At 30.9% G+C, this 12,373-nt stretch overlaps 1 protein-coding gene across 3 annotated transcripts in view; it reads left to right on the forward strand.

Moving 5' to 3' along the window:
* Positions 1 to 4,126: 4,126 nt before the first annotated feature.
* Positions 4,127 to 12,373, forward strand: part of Tcs3 (Probable tRNA N6-adenosine threonylcarbamoyltransferase Tcs3) — a 29,076-nt gene continuing 20,829 nt past the window's right edge. The window contains exons 1-2 of one of the 3 annotated variants that reach the window (XM_087160603.1): positions 4,127 to 4,424; positions 8,384 to 8,502. In XM_087160603.1, the coding sequence (XP_087016729.1) occupies positions 8,388 to 8,502 (115 nt within the window). In that variant the 5' untranslated portion in view covers positions 4,127 to 4,424; positions 8,384 to 8,387. Of the gene's footprint in view, positions 4,425 to 7,889; positions 7,988 to 8,383; positions 8,503 to 12,373 lie in introns of those variants that run through there. The other 2 variants (XM_087160604.1, XM_087160605.1) reach the window with 2 other exon arrangements.

Here is a 12,373-nt window from a genome sequence, read left to right on the forward strand (position 1 = left end):
TGGCATGGATTCGATCAATGTGTGAAGTAGTGCTGGAGATAATTGACTCCATGAATCCTGCAGGGCTGTCCATAAACCAGTGGGAGTAAGAGGGGGTGGGGATATCTTCTGAACATCACGTTGCAAGGCATCCCAAATATGTTCAAGAAAGTTCATGTCTGGGGATTTTGGTGGCCAGCGGAAGTGTCTGAATTCAGAAGAGTGCCGCTGGCCACCAAAATCCCCAGACATGAATATTATTGGATGCCTTGCAACGTGATGTTCAGAAGATAGCCCGCCCCCTCTTACTCCCACTTAGAGACAGCCCTGCAGGATTCATGGTGTCAATTATCTCCAGCACTACTTCACACATTGATCGAATCCATGCCACGTCGTGTTGCGGCACTTCTGCGTGCTCGCGGGTACCCTACACGATATTAGGCAGGTATACCAGTTTTTTTGGCTCTTCAGTGTATTTTCCTTTCTATTGAAAGGGTGATACAAAATTATCTTTTTAATTTTGATACAAATAAAGTGCAAAAATAAGATTAGACCTTGCTCCTAGTATTCACCAATCCCCGGAAATGCTTTTGTAGTTGCTTTCGAATGGTTTTTTTTTATAAATGGCGGTGAATTTTTTATATATATCTATGCATCCTGTGAAACCTTTGATTCATATACTTTTTGGTGGGTCGAATCACCTGATTCGAATCAGTACCCAACTCTACGGGATAGCCTGGTTGGTAGGACGCTGGACACTAGTTTATGAGAACGGAAATTCGAATCTCACCGGCCGAAGACTCCCAGTGTAGTAAATGGTGACTTGTCCACGTTAAATCTGTCGGGTCACAGAGTCCTCCGTGTTCCCATAACAAATTATACCTCAGTGGGTACTGGATTGAAGATGGGTCGTTCTTTGGTTCCGGTCAAAATTACAATCTGTGGCTGTATGAATGGGTCCGCCTTATAAACAGGCGGAACAGAAGTCTTATTCTTGGCCATAGTTGGCGCCACTGAAAAACAAGAGCAATGCAAATCATAAACTTGTTTTATCAGCTGCAAATACATTGAATCCAATATAAGATAACCACAAAGAATATTTAAAAAAATCAAAAGTAGTAAAAGCAGGACCTGATCTAGAAATTACTGGGTCCTAGGCACAAAAAGGGGTCCCCTAGTGTTTAATTATGAAGTGTTTAAATAATTTATGACAATAGTAAATTTGAGTTAATATTTATTTCAATCTTTGTAAACTCATAATTCTAATTGACAATTCTTAAGGGGAAAAAATTATTTGTAAAATTTCGGGGGTCTAGGGATATCAAACCTTATGATAAATCAAGTTATATCTTCATGGTATACCGCATGGTTATATCTTCGGGAATTGGTGCTTTCTGATATTGTATTAATTTTATAAATGCAAACATTATTTATCGCTGAATTCATAAAAATCTATGAACTTCCAAATATTTCTACTTATAAAACCACAATTTTACGTAGAGCAAAGCATCTTGAATCGTGTGCCACAGCTTTAAAGTGATAGTCTATACCCATTGTAAATATCTATTAATTTTCTGGTGGAAGTTAAAATGATAGCATTTTTTGCAAAACCTCTTATTTTCACTTACGTAAGTTTGATATTTTTTCACGGGAGCAATTACTTGAAATCTTATGTATGGAAGATAACATAATGCAGCGAAATATCCCTATTATTTTTCTTACTCCCATTTTTCCACTAAGAAATTTTCATAGCCCTGACGTCAGCAATACGTATTAATTGAAAAAAGTCATTTTTTTTAAATACCAATATACGTTGTTATTTTCATCGAGTTACGCATTTTCTGCTATTAAGATATTTATATTATGTCGATATACCACAGCTGTCTAATTATAAATTTAATTCCTATTTTTTAAAATAATACACATCTTGCGCTTTATTTGTTTCATAAGAAATAAAATTTTAAATGATTAATTTTCAAAATTAGGGACAAACTAAAACTATCAGAAAGATATTTTAGGTCCTAGATTTACACGCTCTAGGACTCAATCTTGATGATTTATAGGGGCAGCCTTAAATATGCTAATTAATTAATATAGACGATGTTTTAAGGTATGAATTCCGACACAAAAACGTACTTTCTCTGAATAAACATGCCTTCTTTTTTTTCTCGTTGGATTCGGATTTTTGACCTCCAAAATAAAGGGGGTAGCCATTGTTTGGTCAGTAGAGCTGTTTAAAGTTTGGACCCCTTATTGTTAATTTTACTTTTTGGCGTATTTCGCTGAATCTCGAGAACTTTTGAAGTGAATTGAAAATATATTGCGTTCAATTATGAAATTCGTTTATCCAAAGATAATTCCATGCAAAAAATAACGTACAATAAGTACTTATTATCTTTTTATTTAATAATAGTCAAAAAAAATTTGAGGTCCCCCCTCCCCCTTTGTACCAATAAGATTAAATCATCCTAGAACTTGAATATCCAATCATAAGATCAAAAGCTATTCAGGGTGATCCATTTAGTAGCATATATATTCACGATGTATCACGTTATTTCAAAAGTTCGAAGATGACCTCTTATATGGGCTGAGTAATTTCTACATCACTTTTGACCGATTGATCGGATCTGAAGATGATTGATCGAATCGAACCATGAAGATTGTGACCATGAGACTCACAATCTTCATGGTTCGTGAGGGTGGTCTTAAATATGCTAATTAAACAGGGCAGATGTTATTTTAAGTTACAAACACAAAAACGTACTTTCTCTGAATAAATATACCTTTTTTATTCAATGAATTCAGATTTTTCCTATCCCCGAAATATAGAGGGTAATAGCGAAACAACATTTCCAAAACGTACGTTTACCATGATAAAGTTTCATGTTGTGGGAATTGGTACATTTTCGTTTTTTCGGTAAAATATTTCCCTCCTGAGAAAATAAAATTGCATCTTGTTTTGTTTTTGGCAAATCCCAAAGACGAATTTTCGTAGCACTAAAAATGGCGACAAAAAAGAATTGATTTTGAAAAGAATTGACAACATTTTAATTTTTGAAGTAATATGATTCTTAAAACTATAGAATGTAAAGTTTAAATGGGCCTTTCATGTTATATCATTAAATTTAGTAAAACTATTTCTCGGGCATTAGGTTTTAACTCTTATAAGAATATACATATTTTTTTCTGTTAATGTACAAATATTTTTCCGATGTGTTTTGGATATTCCTTCTCTAATAAAAAGAGATACCATTTTGTTTTCGTTTGCATAAGAAAGAATACCAAATATTTCTCTTTTTTAAATTTAATTATCCACAATAAAGAAGGAACGTTGCAATGCTACGTGCTTCATTAAAGACGTCTCTAGAGTAACTGAATCACTGTTCATATGGAAATCGCAGGTATCCGTCTCATACAACAACGCCCCCTATAGTTCGTTGCGATCGCGAATTCTGTTTCTCAAGCTACATATTGAAATTCAACATATCATATGATTTTTATAATAAAAAATTTACGTTTAAGAATTTTTTTTTCTTATTTGATGATAATTTTCTATAGAATGGTTTTCTACGTCGAATTATGAATAAAAACAAAAAAGAACATGAAAGTTTTTTATTTTAATGTGAGAAGTTTTAGAATTGTTTTTTTTTTTTTTGTAAGCATTCTTTATTTTAAGTTTTTTAGTTTCTAAGTACTAATGATTTTTATTGAAACTTAAAATTTTCTGATAAAATTTGTAGTCAAAAAACTTCTTTTACAAAATTAAATTATATACAATTATGAGGCTTATGTATACTTTTTGCTTATTTTAATGTTTGAGATAATGTGATTCTTAAAACTATGGAATGTAAAGATTGAATAGGCCTTTCATGTTACATCATTAAATTTAGTAAAACTATTTCTCAGGCATTAGGTTTTAACTCTAATAAGAAGATACATATTTTTTTCTGCTTATGTACAAATATTTTTCCAATGTGTTTTTGATGTTCTTTCTCTAAAAAAAAGAGATACCATTTTGTTTGCAGGTATTCGTCTCATACAACAGCGTCCCCTATAGTTCGTAGCGATCGCGAATTGAGAATTTGCCTTTAGTGGGAATTTTCCGTGAATGGTATTTGCAAAAGCTACAAGCGCATATCTATGAAGCATAATGATCCGAAACTGATCGACTAAATGTGTTCAAATTCATAAAATCTTCATAATACCTGGGCAGAAATCCCCAATATTAGTCCCTGCTACATAATTAATATTTCTCATGAGAAAATTAAAAACACTTAGAAAAAACATAGAATTCTTGTGCTTCAATATTGTATTGTCTAAAAACTAATTAGAGCAGTTTCTTATGTTGAAGCTGACAACTTTACTATTTCATAGTAAGTTCTTGGATACCATAGAGTTTAATAATTCCCAGTCAGTGATCTGTGGTGCCAGCTACAGTCGCCAAGGTACCAAATGAATGTCAAACTTGAATTTTTTTTTTTAAAAAAAAGGGTAGTTGTTTGCCCTGGGGTGGCTATGAATTTTACCCTTTTTGTCATGTTTTTTCTTAGTTTCTCGTGGGTCGCTAGCCGGAAGTTACCAAGACTTGGCGATCATTCTGTTGGTAGGGCACTGAACCCATGTCCAAGAGTTCGTGGGTTCGATCCCAGCCGGCCGAAGACTCCTCGTGTAGTAAATGCTGATTGATGCACGTAAGAGTTGTCGAGTCGCAAAGTCCTCCATGTCCCCATAACAAATCAATACCTCTGATGGTACTGATCCACGAGTTTCTTTGTCTTCTGGATTGGTTCAAAATTACAAGGCTACGGAGTTTAACATTAGTAGTCGTAAACCCAAAAATTGGGTCGGCTCTTCTATGAGGAATACAAAATAAGATATTAGAAACTGGAGAAGAAAAATACAACAGATTACTGATAATATATATTTTTTCCATTGCATAAATTAGGGGTGCTCAACCTGCGGCCCGCGGGCCAAATGCGGCCCGCCAACCCTCGATGTGCGGCCCGCGGCAGCAATCTGAACAAAATGAAGAGAAAAAAATTAAATATTTGTTTTTGAAAAATAATAAAAAAAATTCGGTAATTTAAATTTACACTTTTAAGTTTTTGACGCACCCAATCTCAATCAGTGTAGTTTTTCGATGGTTAACGGTACGGATTTCAGCATAGTTTTAAAAATCGCAATATTTTTAATACATCATTATTACGATTTACGAATTTTAATTACCACTTTTGACGCTTTTCGTATGTGCCGATTCCAATGACTTTTCGGTAATTATTGCTACCCATTTTCAAGTAGTGTCTGAAATAGCGATTTTTGTGCAAACTTCATGGAAAATCTAAATGATTTTAGAGCCTTTCTTCAACAGTTATTGCTGCACATTTCCCCTTGGTTTTTAAAACTTCGATATTTTAGCACGATATTATTACGAATCGCGAATAAAGAATCGCTCATTTAGATAACCATTTTTTGACATGGTTTTTTGTATAGATTTTATCGCAAATCAAATTATTTTTCAATCGTTATTTTAGAAATTATTCCTACACATTTCTACAAGGTTTTGAAAGTACCGATATTTTTTATACGCTATTGCGACATTTTAATTTTAAATTCTGCATTTAAATTACATAAAATTTTGATGGACTTTATTTGCTCCAATTTCATCTGAAATATTAAAGTAATTTGGTTATTGTTTTAGTAGTTATTACGTTTTCCCCGTGATTTAAAAAGATTATGATATTTTTAATACTATGGTTTGACAGCAAGCGAGTTTTGAATCGCGCATTAAAATAATTTTTTTTTACGTGCTCTGTTTGTGCCGATTTTATCATTTGCGTTGTACCGATTTTAACACGCATTTTTTAAGAGGTTTTTTGAACGTGATTTTTCTTCTTTCCCGTTATTGCTGCATTTTTATTTGTGATTTAGAATATACCTGATATTTTCACACAATAATACAACTCGTGAAATTCGACTCAGTTTTAATTTTTTTTCGTTACTTAAAAAGTAATTAACGTATCTTAGCCAAATCAACACCCTCCCAGGAAAAAAAAACGAGATGTGTTTATATTAAAAGCGGTCTGTTTTGCAAAAAAAAAATAATTCAAAACACGGCATAATTCTTTAGTCCCATGAACACGTGCAAGTTTAACAACACATATCGAACCTATTCTTTTTGTTGTCACATGTAATTTAAAAGTCGTACATCGTAATATGTATTTACGCTATCTGAAAATTGCGCATCGCATTTCGCATTAACATTAACGAGATTTAAAAATAATCCATCGCGTTTCGTATTTACGGGATTTAAAATCACATATCGCGATTCGTGTTCTGGTGTTTAAAATATCATCCGTTGCTACTTTTCTCGCAATTCATATGCAAGCGTTTTAAAAACCATATATCGCAATTCATATTCATGCATTTTAAAAATCAAGTGTTGTGAGTAGTCCTTTCGCAATTTAAAAGCCACACGATTCGTATTCACGCGATTTGAAAAACAAGCATCGAGTTTTTTATTTGCGCAATTTAAAAATCACCCGTGGAAATTCGTATTCAAGCAATTAAAAAATAACACATAGCAATTCGTATTCAAGCAATTAAAAAATAACACATCGCTATTTGTATTTCCGCGATTTAAAAACCCAGAAGGGAAGAACACCATCTAGGACACATTCCAAAACTGATTATGTTATTTGCTCTAAGTTTATTACTACCCACAACAGCCTCTGTCGAAAGACTGTTTTCCTGAATAAATTTGGCCTGTTCAAAATTACAGAGTTGTCTTTAAATACAATCATTACATTTTCATTTAATGGCTCAAAAAATATCACATGATCAAGTAGATAAAATTATCACAATATTCAAAAATTTTGCAAATTACAGTATAACCATTAAGAAATTTTTTAAACCATTTTCTACCTTCTTGGAGCATTTTATATCATTTATGATTATATGCTGGGAAATGATTTGTATATCATTAAATTTTAACTGTATAAAATTTTTTATCAAGATAAGTTTCGCAAAGTAATGTAAATTTTATTGATTGTTAATTGATTGTGTATTAATTGTAAATAGTAAGGGTCATGTTAAAAATATATTCGTCATAAAAAGTTGCAAACAAGTATCTTAATAGTTTTTTTATTATTAAGGAATATAGTTCCTTAAAATTTAATGTGTTTTCTTTCCTTCTTTTTCTTCCCTCTCAGCCTCTTATTATTAATTTAAAATAAAAATGTCTGAAAGTTAAAGTACATTCCCTAATAAATGCTAAATCTTATTTTCCACTTAAGGGGTTTTGTTTTAGTTTTAATCATTTTTAACCCTATAAACTTTCTTTAAATCAAAGTATTTAACTTGAATTTATATTAATAACTAGAATATTTATTTATTTGAAATTTAATTCTATGAAAAAAAATGTAACGTTAAAATTTATGTTTAAATTGTTTTTTGTTTTTTGTAATGTGATAAAAAAAAGTCAATTTTTCCATAGTTTTTTAATTATTTCAATTCATCTAAATTTTTTCTGATAAATTGATTCTGATTTTTGAATTCTGTTTTCCTTCTTAAGTAATCAGTTTTGCATTTTCTAATTTTAAATGTTTTAAAGTATTGTATTTTCTGCAAAGAGATTACAAGGTTAACTGACAAAAAGAATTTAGTGTTATAAAAACAATGATGTTTATATAACAATCACAACCAACAATTGCTTTCAATATGTCGGTCTAAACACTTTGGCATGCGGCCCTTCATTGGTCAATCTGCTATGCATGTGGCCCTTCACTGAAAAAGGTTGTGCACCCCTAGCATAAATGAATTATTTTAACATTACAATGATTTAATAGAAACTGAGATTTAAATTAAACAACATATAATTGAAAAAAAATGGTGATTGAGTGAAATAAATGATATATTACTCTGGATAAATTTTGAATAAAATTGAAATAAATAATGTGGAAATTATTGTATTGTTAAAATAAAGTAGATGTGAAAAACTTTTAACTTTATGGTATACATTAAATTTAATTTGTTTAAATTTAAACTATTTTGGTGGCTTTTATTAAATATTACTGCTAAACAATGATATTAAAGATTTTTACTTTCTTGCATTTTGTAAATGTTATTGAGATTTTTTTTTTACAGTTTCTTCTAGTGTCTTGGAAGAAATAGGTTTCTTTCATACATAATTCTAACCCTACCCAACCTTTTTTCTAGGAATTCCATTAAAAAACTTCTAAATATATTTCATTCATCTAAGTTTCTTATTAATAGTACATGCACAAGAAAATCTTTTTTTTTTTTCATAATTTCTTTTCTCCATTTTCAAGTTACATGCTGTTTTATAAAAATGTAGTAGTGTTTCTAATTTCTGTAAAATAAATTTTAATAATATTTTATATTGTAGAAAGATGACTATAGCCATCGGATTAGAAGGAAGTGCAAATAAACTGGGTGTTGGAATCATTAAAGATGGAAAAGTATTATCAAATTGTAGAGCTACGTACATAACTCCTCCTGGTGAAGGTAGATTTTTAAGATGTTTTAAATTTTTTATAAAATATCTTCATTTTTATATTTTAGAAATTTCAAATCAATTTTTATATACATTTCTCTGTTCTTACGACAATAATCTTGGAACATTTTTTTAAAAATAAATGTTTGATTATATTTATTATCTTCTAAAATTCAGATTTTATAATTTTTTAGCCATTGTAGAGGTTGAAAAACCTATACAATGGTTAGAGAAGAAAAATAGAGATTTCATATATTGAGCCAGAATTAAGAGCACACATTGTAAAAATAATAAACTTTAATGATAAAAATTAACAAATTTGAGAAGAGTTTTAAAAATGACTTCTCCGTCTGAGCTCTAAACTAGTTCTGTTGTTAGAGGCTGTGGCTGCTGTTGTGCGTAGAGGCATTCCTACACTGGTCATCTGACAAATCGCACCTGACCCCAGGTGTGCCAGTGAACAAAATATAAATAAAAAGTAATATATACTCACTTAATCACAGCTACAAAAATTCAAAATATCTCGCTATAACATCATCTGAAAAATTTATAAGAAATATTAATTATCAGACATAAGTATTAATTTCTAGGAGAAAAAAATGTTTCTAAAAAAAGAAAACTGAAATTGTCTTTAATGGAAATATTAGAAATCAAAAATTGCTCGAACTGTTCCATCTCATTATTTAAATTTTTTTTAACAACCTGCTGTAACTTTTGTTAAGAACCTGCTGTATTTTTGTTTCAGCCTGAGTTAAAATATCCATACTAATTATAGCATATGACATAACATCATTTTTAACAATATTAGCAATAAATTGTTGATTATCAATCAGAATTGAAGTCATTAACTAGATAATTGACATTCATATAAATGATACTTGGAGAGGATTGAGAAGAGCTGATGTGCCAAAGTAAAACTAATTTTAATATTATCAAAGTTATGCTCAAAGGTCCCAACAATTTGTGGTAATGAAACTCTTGATGACATTCCTTTCTATCCATTGATCCGGAACTTCTAGTCAGGAATGAGATTTCCGCTTTTTTTCAGATTTTTCCATTTCCCCCCCGAATTTCCGCTGATTTTATGAGGAATTTAATTTTCCACGGAGCGAAATTATTGAAGTCCTTATTCCTCCCTCTGAAGTTTCTCTAAAAATCATTTCCTTGGGATAAAACTGGTTGGCCTTTATACAGGGATGAGATTTTTTTTGTCTCTCGAATTTTAGCCTTTTTATCAAAAACTCCGATTCTCTAAAAGTTTAGTTTTTTTTTTGTTAAAATAAATATCCCGCTTTTTTTTAAAAAAATTCAGTCGTTGAAGTAAAATAATTATATTTATTTACAATTTTCAAAGATAAACAGAAAATTCAAACTGCGCCCTAGCTGCTAACCCTTCCGCATTTTTACTTATATTAGCTATTTTCTCCGATTTCACGCACAGAAAATAAGATTTTCCATATTTTTTATCCGTCGGCGGGACAGCTCGTATTTTCGTAATTCAGACGTCGCTGCTTCTTACATTCTGGCGTGAAAACAAACAAAAAAAGAGAGAAAAAATAGAGGTGGATTTGCGGTGAAAATATTTATTTGCTCATTCAGTTAATCTTGTAAATTTGTATTTATTATGTCTAAACAAAAACAATACAAACAAGCCTTTTGGAAATCCCAAGTCCAGACTCTGCAAATATGTCGATTTTTATTCACGCAATTTTAATATCAATCATCGATTTTCGCATTTACCTGATTTAAAAGTTGCGCATTGCGATTTTTATTTACGCTATTTAAATACCGTACATTATGATTCTTATTTACGAGATTTAAAAATCCAATATCGTGTTTTGTATTTATGCATTTTTAAAATTGCGATTTTATTATCAAACATCAATTTTTGTATTTGCCTGATTTAACAGTTGAACGTTACGATTCTTATTCAGGCGATTTAAATATTGTGCATTGTGATTCTTATTTACGAGATTTAAGAAACCAGCATAGCGATTTTTATTTATGAGCTTTTAAAACCCTATGTAGCAATTCATATTCACGCGAGCTTAAAATCCAATGTCGTGTTTCGATTTTGCGGTTGTAATATCACGCAATTTAAAAATTATGTATTGTGATCTAAAAGTTACGCATCATGATTTGTATTTTCGCATTCTTTAAATTTGATGTAGAGTTTCATATTTGCGTGATTCTGACTACTCTCATCCCTGTTTATAGTACAACTGGCTTGTTGACATTCTATTGGCAAACATTTAAAATTAAAGCGGTAATATTTAAAGTTTATATGTGGTCTCAGTGTGTCTGGAATGTTAGTACTGTTTTCTTCTATCTGATTACACATTCTACTGATCTGTCTGTTAACTGATCATGTTTATATTTGTTAGTAAACATTCAAAATTTTCCCCTGACCGTGAAGTGTGTTCTGTAATATAGTTAATCAGTGCAGTACAATACCGTAAAAAATATTTCACAGTGAAAAATGTGGTGAGCACTTAAGAGGACAAAATACCACGGGATAGTTTTTTGTCGCAGAATCTCTTTCCCCTCCATGTCAAATTTAAAATTTCAAAAAAAAAAAAAAAAAAAAAAAAAAGAGAAAGTGAGTTCAGGCAAGCCTAGAGTAAGTCATTAAGTTTCGATTACTGAAAAAAAATTCAAAATATCATAATGCAAACAAATTACTGGAATAGAACTTCTCCATTCCGAAATCCTAAGATATAGTTAGTTCTCATAATTTATTTTGATTTTGATATTTTAAAAATTTCTTGTTAGTATTTAAAACTTTATGGCTTGTTCTAAGTTTGTCTGAACTCACTTTTTCTATACTTAGTTATTAGCTATAGAGGTGAATGAGCATTTGCGAAAAGTTTCTCCCGTGGTATGGGGTTCTCTTAAGAGACATGGAATCCTGGGTAAATGCCTCCTCATGTTACTTCATGACAAAGCATGTCCCAATTCTGTTGTTCGTTTTCACTTAAAACCTTATTCAACAATTCGATTGGGAACAGTTTGATTTTTTTCTGTTCCGCTCCGATCTTGTACCTCGAGTTCTTAAACTTGTAGCGTGGTCCATTGACAGTGAGAATGACACAAAACGGTGTTCAGTAGTGATCGTCTGCACTGGTGGCATCTTTCTTTGAAGAGAGGTCATAGACAGGCTAGTTTGCTGCTCAGACTTGATAAATGTCTGAACAAGGGTGGTAACTGAAGGGAAAAAAAATTCCTAATTTCTTTTTGGTGTAAAAATAACATTTGTTATGAAAAATAATTATGTGAGTTTTTTAAAAATTATACTCATAGATATTGATGTTTGAATTATCCACTATTTGAAATACTGTGAACTGTCACTACAACAATATCTAATACAACAATAACACAATAACTTCCTCTACTACAATAATATTTTGTTGTCCTGATAAATCTGCAAAAGAGTTAATGTTGCTCTACGCCCTCAATATTGAAATATTCTCTAAAACAGTATACGCTGCGCAAAAGAATTTTTAGAAAAAAAGTTTTTGGATTTATTTTCTTTTTTATCTTAGATTTTATTTTCCAAATACTAAAAGAAATTCTTTTTTTTATTATCATCTTTTGCCATGTTTTCTATCTTTTTTGTCTAAATAAGACTGTTTGGAATTTTCCTTTTCACTAATATAAGATATCAGTACAACCTCATCCTTCATATAGATGGAGACTATCCAAAGCTCTTCCTTTTTAAAAATGCCTCCTTTATCGACCAGAAGTTGCAGATGTTTAATTCGATTCATATTTAAACCTAATCATGAGCCCCGTACATCATGTTAACGAATCAAATGCTTTATTGCTTTAGGTATGTGAAGTTAGATGATTCTATGAAAACTCTTCAAGTTTGAAACATGTTAT

This window comes from Parasteatoda tepidariorum, chromosome 4, assembly GCF_982258835.1.
Source record: "Parasteatoda tepidariorum strain Cologne lab strain chromosome 4, Ptep-v5.0, whole genome shotgun sequence".
In the NCBI taxonomy this organism is placed as follows: Eukaryota; Metazoa; Arthropoda; class Arachnida; order Araneae; family Theridiidae; genus Parasteatoda; species Parasteatoda tepidariorum.